Here is a 9,063-nt window from a genome sequence, read left to right on the forward strand (position 1 = left end):
GACACCGGCACCCGCGCGACACCGGCACCCGCGCGGCGCGGCCGTGACGCCACCGCCGCCCGCGTGACCCGCAGCGCGGAGCACTGTGGGAGATGTAGTTCCCTGCGCTGAGGCCGCCCCTACAAGCAGCCAGCAAACTACATGACTACAGCTATTTAATTAGAGAGGGTAGCAAATAATTCGCATTTACTTTAAATATATATTCGTATATATATTTATAAAATGAATATAATATTCATCATTAATAATGAATGGCTATGAATAATGATGATAAATATTCATCAATATTCATTTAACAGGTTGCCACGGTTATGGAACCTCTGGAGATCTTCCAAAGCTGCCTGGACACAGCCATGTGCCAGGTGCTCTTGGTGACCCTGCACGAGCAGGGTGGACTAGATAATCTCCAAAGGTTCCTTCCAACCGCAGGATTTTATGATATTTAAATATGATTTTATATATATATAAAAATATATATAATACAGATTCATAAGTAGCTGCAGGGTTTAATTAAACCACTGAAATTGTCTTCCAGAGCCGCTGGGCTGAGTTTTCGCAGCCTAGTCAAGCCTGTTTTTAGCCAAATCTGCCTCACAAAGACAGCTGGTCCATGAGCAGTGTCCCTGCCTTGGCTGGGCACCTGGTCCCCCACTTTGGAGCTTTAGGGCTTAATTCTGAGGGAGCAGTTACCTGCTGCTTGTGTAAAAGGCACCTGTTAAATTCTTGTGTGAAAGTCCTCTGTGGAATTCTAGTGAGAAGTATTCAACAGTGCTGCCAAGTTGCCTTCCACTTTGTTCCTTGGGAATTTCATAATATTCATCAGACAGTTTGGAAAAATCACTAAACCCTTAGCGTGTGTGTTTGGGGTTGAGAATATAATTTCCCCCGTACAAGAGAGGATTAGGGTTTCCTCCTTGCGTCCTAGATTAGGAAACATTTATTCACAGGATGTTTCATTCTTTCATGAGAAAAACTTAGATAATCATCAATTTGTTAATGATTACATCACACTCCTCCGATTTAGACTTATAAACTGTAACTTCTCACAGTTAAGTCACTAAAAGAAGTGCAGGAAATTGGAAGAGCACCAATGCACACTGTTCAAAGTTGATACCTCACATGCAAATCTAATTCTAGAAATGGTCTACAGACGTTTCCTCTACTTACCTGGGCAAGGCTGTAGCCATGTCCAACAAAACTACTCACTCTTTGAAGGACAGAATGCTCAAAAATGGCTTTCAAGGCCTATTAAAACACAGGTGTGGCACAGGCGTAAAAACACACAAGTGTGGCAGGAAGTGTGCAAGGAAAATAATTTTGGAAAATCAAGAAGGGACAAGCAATCTCATCAATATATCACTTGCTAAGAGCAGCAGGTCTTTCGCAGGTAGACACATTGCCCACTTCATAGCAGGGCTTTGCATTTACAGTAGATTTTATCCTAGCCAGATGGCTGAACTTTGGTTGCAGCCCCACTCACTAACATCCCACCAGGAAACCGCTGAGAGACTGTTAAATACAGAACTAAAAACATCTTTTAATCAATTTCCTGCCTCAAAAAGGAATCATTAAGCAGAATTGCCTACAACATTTCCAGAACTCCTAGAAAACAGATTTAAAAGGTGTTTTGAAAAAGAAAATATTGAGTTTTTCATAACGCTTAAAAAGGAAGGCCCAGATATAAATGACTGCACTAAATTTGTTTACCACTTCCAATACACTGCTTGGGAACCATGCATGCTCCTGAAATATTAATCTATCTACTAGATTACAAACCTGTAGTGAATTTAAGAACAAGAAACGCAAAGTCTCTCCTAGATTACAAAGCTATAGTAAATTTAAGAACAAGAAAAGCAAAGTCTGAGACTAGACAACAAGACTAATCTCCGATATACGTAAACCCAGCCCTCCTAAAATTGAAAGTAAGATTTTTCTCAGAAATATCTTACTGCTGAAATGAGTGAGACAGTACCTTACTGCCTTTCTGTTATGATGTAGTAGAGATACTTGGTGTCATCTATAGAGTTCACAGAGTGATTCAGCTTTACCAGCTGAACTATATTCACAACTGTTTACAGAGCTCCCCTTACAGAAATTTGTATTAATCTAACTTGAAGCTAAACCCCACTCAGCATCACTCATTCTTTCTGGACAGATGTCCCTGCCACTCAGTACTCCAACAAGCTTCATATACAGAGCAAAAATTGAGCACAGAGTCCTTTTTTCCTAACAGCTGTGGGAGAGAAGTGTGGGAGATCATGGCACTAAAGCTGCCTCTTCAGGGACTTTTCTTCTCCCCAAGTCTCTGCATTTTTCCTCCACCAGCTGCCCCAAGACTAAGATTACACAAGAAGGTAACCAAAAAGGATCCACACGACATTTTATTCAACTCATTACCTGACGTACTGAGCAGTTCAAACTCCAGACAAGCTCTTCCCTAATACTCCAAATAATTTAATGACTTCTAGGATTGGGTGCGTTGGGGTGGGTGGAGGGTTGGATTTTGTAAAACAACCTGTTATAGCAAGACTCAAACCTTGTCATCTGAACATGGACTTGTCATGTAATAGCCTATCAAAACTTAGTCTCAGCCTGCAAGCCTATTCACACCAAGGCACGTTCCAAAAACCATACAAAACTGGCAAAATAAAAAGCCTGCATTATGCTGAACATTGTATTTCTTACAATTCGACTGGGACTCGAGACACAAGTAGTTCAGACTAAAAACTTGTGCCACTGAAAGAGGGATTTACATTTTCAACTATGTTGTAAACTCATTTATCTAAGAATAAAAAAAGATTTTAAACCAAAAAGTTTTATTCTGTCCCCTGTAAAGTTTCCCATATAGTTTCCTGTATGAAATAACTTGGGGGGGAAGGGCAGGAGGGAAATAAAAAGCTTTAGAAATCACTTTAAAGAAGTACTCATGGTCTTATTAACCAAGATTGACAGGAAATGGTTTCCAGTTTTAGTTTTTTGGCTCCATTAGATCGATATTTTCCTTACCAGTGCAAACATTCCCTTACCAGAGAAGGCACTGGTAGCTTGGAAGCTTCTTGGATTAGACCACCATTTCATAAAGTGCTTGTATTCAGAACTATACAGCTTTCCAAAAGTGTCCTTGATGGGGAAATAAGAAAATCCCCAATATGGTACTTCAGTTAAGTCTTTCCCAGCTATTGCTGGGTTTTGGCACAGCCACATATTAGCCTCCAAGGCGCTGACCCTCTCCCCAGGCAAATCCTCCTGGACGCTCTTCTGGCAAAGGATTGTAGTTAGGATCATCTTCTGGTGTATCAAATATTGCTTTCCTGGAAAACACAAAAGGCTGTTATTGTTTAATAAATATTTCACAGGAATAACAAGGCTGCTCAAATTCTTCATACACAGAGGGTCCCCCTCAGAACGACCTGCGAATGCATCAGTGATCTACACCCGAGTCACACGTGTACTCCAGCTAGGAGACACCTGGATAACTTAACAAGACAGTTCTTAGAAGGGACTGATTTCCTCCACAAGAGCAATGGGACACTCCAGAAAAGTTTGCAGAAAGTGAAAAACAGAAAGTACGAGAAGTATTACAGGATCACAGCTTACACCAAGAAAGTGAAAGCACCTGGGAAAAGATTAAGACAACAGACCCAGACAAGAGCCGTAAGCAGCCTTCTGAGCATAGACAGGCAAAATGACTTAACTATTTGAGCAGATACAATGCTCTTATCAGAGGTTGATTTCAGTGAGTTATAAACAGTTTTCCATTTGAGCCTATTTTAAAATCCACTCCAAATCAGAAACCAGCACTTACAGGACAGATGGTGTTCTCAGAAGCCTCCCACCACCAGGTTGATTGGGAAAGACATCTTCTAGGAAAAAATATATATGCCCAACTGCAATGCCTAGTACATAAAGAAATGTCAAACAGTGATTTTTCAATACTTCTCCTTTATAACTTACAAGTTCTCCACTAGAGTTCTCAGAAAAAAAAGCACATCTTGCTTCCCTTCACAGAAAATACAATGGAAAAGAAAAATATGAAAAAAAATGAAGCAAGGTGGTATCAGAAGAAATGTGTAACGTACACTGCAAGACATTAACAAAAGAGAAAACAACCTGTCATTATTAAACGTGACATTATAGCCTATAAGAATATACTACATGTGAATAATTTTGTATCAGCAGTCTAACATATAATGTGATCGTTAATGACCCAGAAAAAAAAAAGTAGCTGTTTTTATCCCTCTTATAGCACAAAATACAACATGCTTTGAAATCAGGAAAGCTTCATGTAAATGATCTATCATTTGCCACAGTAAGCTCCACAGATAGGAGGCATTTAGCTGTTTTTTCCCCCTCCCATGTATAACACTGGCAGGAATAGCATATTCTTCCAATTCTTGAAATTTCTTACCCAGAAGATCCACAATGATCGAGTTCCCCAAAAGTAGTGAAAAACCCATCAGCACCCAAGGTAGAAATGGAGCTTGAAAGATGAGAAGACCAAAAAAGTTCATACGGACGTAGGGATTCCTGCGGCTCCATACATACACAAGCATTATTGTGAATGCCTGACCCAAGAACACCAAGTTTACAAATAAGCCAAAAAGCTAGGACAGCCAGTTAAAGAAAACAGTTCACAGTTATGAGTCATTTAAAATAACTGCTTTGAGATTAAACATCACAAGAGTTTCACACGTTGATCAGTTATGTTTTTCATACAGCTCCTCCTTCTACCTCCCCAGGTTTAAGTAAATCAGATCTACTGTCAAACAAAACCAACACTTAAGGCAGGATTTAGGATACCTGCAGCGTGACTTTTCTATTTACAACATAAGTTGGCATAAAATCACCTAAGTAACAGCATCTTACCCTAGGATCTAATTTCCATAATCCTATAACTAAAATCTGAAAGGTTAAAGACCAGCCCAAAGTCTGACAAAACTGGTACAAAAAACATGCAAAATTACCTCACCCCTCATATCACAAAGTACCTCAGCATGCAAGAACAAAGAGCATAACAACATAGTTTGATTTCTCTTTCAATATCTCTACCTTTAATAATACAGTTAAGAAAAGAAAAAGGATACAGTCATTAGAAGTCCACCAAAAAGGAACATAAATACAAAATCTGCCGTCCGACCTCGAAAAGAGCCTTCTTCAAGCATTCGGCAGTAACGATATCTGAAGTCACAGGTCAGGAAAGTTGGATAGCAAATGAATTCAATAAAAACTCAAGCAGAAATTGTTTCAAATATGCATGAAATTGCATGTAAATTTTATACCAATTTACTTCATTTACTCTCAGTAGAGAGGCCACACTCTGGATTAGTCTCACGTGCCAGGACCAATCTGCTTGAAAATCCCAGAAAGACCTGGCTTGTAGACTTAAGTTTAATGTCACCAAAATAAATGGCAAAATTCTTGAGAGTTTGAAGTAGCTCTCTTCAGTGAAACCAGTATCACTAAGCTCCCAGTAACCTCACAGTGAGACAACGCTGAACCTTTCCACAGCAACTTGCCTGCACGTTGGAGCTTTGCTCTCCAAGCAGAGGAAACAAACTTGAGGAAGGATACAAAAAGATCATGTTAAATAAAAAATTAAAGCCAACTGGTCCAAAAAATAAGTAGTTTGTGATTAACCTCCATACCTGAGAATAAAACAAACACAAGGGATTTAAACATGGAACCTTTTTCTTTTTTAGTTACCTAAATAGAAAAGGTTTATGAGTAATCCAAATCAGGCTCCTTTATAGTTAGAACCCAGAACTTGAACTAAGATATACTGAGCTCCATTTCTGCTTTAGTATTAAGCTGTAAGCTTAATGCAAAAGGCGATAGTCATTTATAACTGGCAGTTCTGAAAACACACACAGAGTTCAACAGCTTTCTCGAGAACAGCCCCTGCTTAAAAAAACACTTACTTGAAAGTGCTTAAATATTAATTCGGGGTTGAAATACAGCTGGAAGGGCGTGATGAGCTCTAATTGCTGCAAGAGAAGAGAATAAGGGGGAAAATGAACGAGGGGAGGCCGGCAGAGCCGCTCGCGCTGCGGGGGAGCCAGCGCGGCTCTCCGGCTCCCTCAAGGGGCCGGTGCGCGACCGCCTCGCCCCGGAGGCCGCCGCCTCGCCCCGCCGCGGCCGCGGGCGGCGGCGCTCACCACGGCGGCGGTGGTGAGGACGCAGGCCGTGGTGTAGGCCCGCGTCACGGGCGGCACTTGCAGGTACTCCTGCCGGAACGTCTGGTACGCCATCTTAGCGCCCCCGCCGCCCGCCCCGCTTCCGCTTCCGCCACGCGCTCCGTTCCGCCCCGCGGAACCAATAGGCGCCGGCCGTGGCGGGAGCCAACGCGCCGCGCTCTCATTGGCCGAGCCAGAGCACGCCGCTCCTCCCTCTTCCCGCCTCTCAAGACGGAGCGCTCGCTGATTGGCCGGCGCCGTTGCTCCTCGCTGCTCCGCTTTGCTCGCTGATTGGCTGGCGGCGAAGCCAGCCAGCGGGGTTCGAACGAGGCGGGAAGCGCTGAGGCGGCCTGAGGTGAGGGGGGGAGGGGCGGTCGCGCAGCTCGGTCCGGACCGGTCCAATCCGGTTCAGTCCAGTCCAATCCGATCCGGTTCGGTTCGGTTCGCTCCCGTTCCATAGCCCCGCGGTACCCGCAGCTGAGGGAAGAGACCAGCCCCGGCGGCAGCGACAAGCCCGGCCCCCCCCTGAAGCCCTCGTCGTCCTCCTGCCGCGCCGCCGCCCTCTTCTCCCCTCGGCTTCACCAACATGTCGGTGAACCCCATGGCCTACGAGGCGCAGTTCTTCGGCTTCACGCCCCAGACGTGCATGCTGCGCGTCTACACCGCCTTCCAGGACTACCTCTTCGAGGTGATGCTGGTGGTGGAGGGCGTCATCCTGAAGAAGCTGGAGGGCTTCCCCCACGCCGAAATCAGCCCCCTCCAAGTGCGGAAGGGCACCGAGAAGTTTCTCCTCTTCATGAAGGAGCGCTTTGAGCAGCTCTTCAGTAAAATGGAAGAGGTGCTGCTGCAGCTGGTGCTGAACGTGCCCAAGAACGTGCTGCTTCCCGAGGACAAGGTCCACGAGCAGTATCCCTACACGAAAGAGCAGTTCCAGGCGCTTCAGGAGGAGATCGATCAGCTGCAGCAGCAATACAGGGCCGAGGCGTCCGCCGAGCAGGCGCTTCTCGCCGAAATTGAGGAGCAGAAGCGTGTGCAGGCAGAACTGGAAAAGATTTTGCAGTGGTTTGAAGGACTTGAGAGCATCTGCAGAGCACACGGGACCAGCAACTTCAAAGAAAGCTTCACATTCCTGACGCAAAACTCCAAGAAACTCCAAGATGTGCTAAAAGATGTTGAAAAGAAAAGCAAAAAGTTGCGGATTAGCGATCAGTTGGCATAATGCGAATTCAGAAAAGGCAACGTGAAAACCATCAAGCTTATTATTTAAGCTCACTTAAAATAATAAAGATGTATTGCCTTTCCAGAAGTCTCTTCTCTAAGCCTGCAAAGACAAGACAGAAATCTCAGTACTGAGTTTTGTTGAGTGTGTTCATTTGCATCAGCTTAGCTAGGAAATAGAGAGGAAAAAGCCTTGCTTTTCTGGGAAATGTGTAGGGAAAGTGGTGATCAGGAATAAAATTTGTGTTGGAGAACCTGACTGAAAGTAATTTCCTGACTTTAAGAAAATTGCCTTTTAACACAGAATAATACCATTGTGTATTTTAAGGTTAAAAAAAAAGTGTCCAAGCAAGATCCCAGACTGGTACCAGTTGAGATTACAAAGTCTGTGCTTTTGTCAGTGATGACATAAACTCTTCATGCTGATTTTGTAAGCAGCTCTGCTATAAAGGCTAAGGTTCCTGTTCAACAAACAGGAAACCATAGAGAGGAGAAAGATAGAAAAAGACACTGCTCAGCCCTCTAATGAGAAACAGATCTGTTTACATCAATATTAAACTTAAGCCCTTGGAGCAGTTTCTGAGATATAAAGGTTTATTACTGCTTAACACAGGTGTTCTGGAAGGAGAAGGATTGTGTTTTCATTGAGCAAGAATAAAGTCAGAAAGCAATTAGATCACTTTTCTAGCTTATATTGCCTTATTTGGATTGCCTAGGGTCCTTTTTCTACTAAATAATAGCTAATTTTCTTTATGTATAATGAGATATTTTCTGTGTGGAAATTGTGAAGACTGACTGATGAGTTCTTTGAAGTCACTTAATTAAGCTTATTCTGTCTGTGCTCGACTCAAGTTTTACACAGCAAGCGTGGATCTTTTCAGTGAATCTCCTGTAAAGATCCCTTGAATCTCCTGTACAGATCACACTTCTTTTCCATTAGGTGTTAATCCTCATTTGTACTTCAGTAGGCAGAGTTGTTTGAAATATATTGAAATTCTGTGTAATTTAGGAGTCTTTGCAATAAAACCATACTAAAAACATGATAAATTTTCCTTCAATTCTTTCCAAATAGCTGAAGAGTTCATATACAATCAGTTTAATAAGGCCAGACATCTTGTTTAATTTATTCTTTTAAGATATTTATTTTTGGTGCATCAATCATTCATTAAAATGATCAGGGAAAATAACCATTTACTAGCCAATGGGGATGCTCAACAAGAGATTCATTACAGTGAAAACTTTCTTTTCTTCCTTTTTTAGGGCTCTCTAAGTGAGATTAAATGATGGCTGATGACAAAACCATTTAGTCCAAATATATGGCATAGGGACAAAATCACACCTGTAAAGCAAAAAGGAGACTTGCCATAAGCCATCTGGAGACACCAGCTACATAAATTCACCTGTTTTTAAGATTTCATTAACTTGATTTCTCTTCCTTTTGTTCATAAAATCACTTCTAGGAGTATGAGTCTTTAATGGCAGTGGGGGGCAAATACTGTGTGAAGGCTGTTGCCAAATATAATCCCTTCCCAAAGAGTAACAAAAGTCCTCATCAGGAGTTCCACCATATTCCATTTAAGCAATTGAGGAACAAACCATTTCCTGAAAGAAAACAATGCTATTTTGTTTAGGTAACCATTAGGTAACCATTTTAAAATGGTTACCTAAGAAA

The 9,063-nt window shown here is 42.5% G+C and overlaps 2 protein-coding genes across 2 annotated transcripts; one reads left to right on the plus strand and one right to left on the minus strand.

The window, feature by feature from the left end:
- Positions 1-2,139: 2,139 nt before the first annotated feature.
- Positions 2,140-6,254, minus strand: DERL2 (derlin 2). The gene is made up of 7 exons (XM_026050133.1): positions 6,156-6,254; positions 5,919-5,984; positions 5,572-5,645; positions 5,085-5,178; positions 4,409-4,604; positions 3,806-3,896; positions 2,140-3,311 (listed from the first exon to the last, which is right to left on the minus strand). The coding sequence occupies exons 1-7, from the start codon at positions 6,246-6,248 to the stop codon at positions 3,206-3,208; spliced, it is 720 nt and encodes a 239-aa protein (XP_025905918.1). The 5' UTR covers positions 6,249-6,254; the 3' UTR covers positions 2,140-3,205.
- Positions 6,255-6,663: 409 nt separating this feature from the next.
- On the plus strand, positions 6,664-8,268 carry MIS12 (MIS12, kinetochore complex component). Its single transcript, XM_026050192.1, has one exon. It carries the CDS (start codon positions 6,760-6,762, stop codon positions 7,390-7,392), a length of 633 nt encoding a protein of 210 aa, XP_025905977.1. The 5' UTR covers positions 6,664-6,759; the 3' UTR covers positions 7,393-8,268.
- Positions 8,269-9,063: the final 795 nt, after the last annotated feature.

The sequence above is a fragment of the Nothoprocta perdicaria genome, unplaced genomic scaffold, assembly GCF_003342845.1.
Source record: "Nothoprocta perdicaria isolate Ctin4 unplaced genomic scaffold, notPer1 scaffold_66, whole genome shotgun sequence".
Taxonomy (NCBI): Eukaryota; Metazoa; Chordata; class Aves; order Tinamiformes; family Tinamidae; genus Nothoprocta; species Nothoprocta perdicaria.

Excerpts from the sequence above, each read along its gene's own strand:
- DERL2 (XM_026050133.1), bottom strand. The coding sequence starts at position 6,248 with ATGGCGTACCAGACGTTCCGGCAGGAGTACCTGCAAGTGCCGCCCGTG. Across the intron at positions 5,985-6,155 it reads TCCTCACCACCGCCGCCGTG|CAATTAGAGCTCATCACGCC; the intron begins GTGAGCGCCGCC and ends CTTCTCTTGCAG. Across the intron at positions 3,897-4,408 it reads GATCATTGTGGATCTTCTGG|GCATTGCAGTTGGGCATATA; the intron begins GTAAGAAATTTC and ends TTTATGTACTAG.
- MIS12 (XM_026050192.1), top strand. The coding sequence starts at position 6,760 with ATGTCGGTGAACCCCATGGCCTACGAGGCGCAGTTCTTCGGCTTCACG.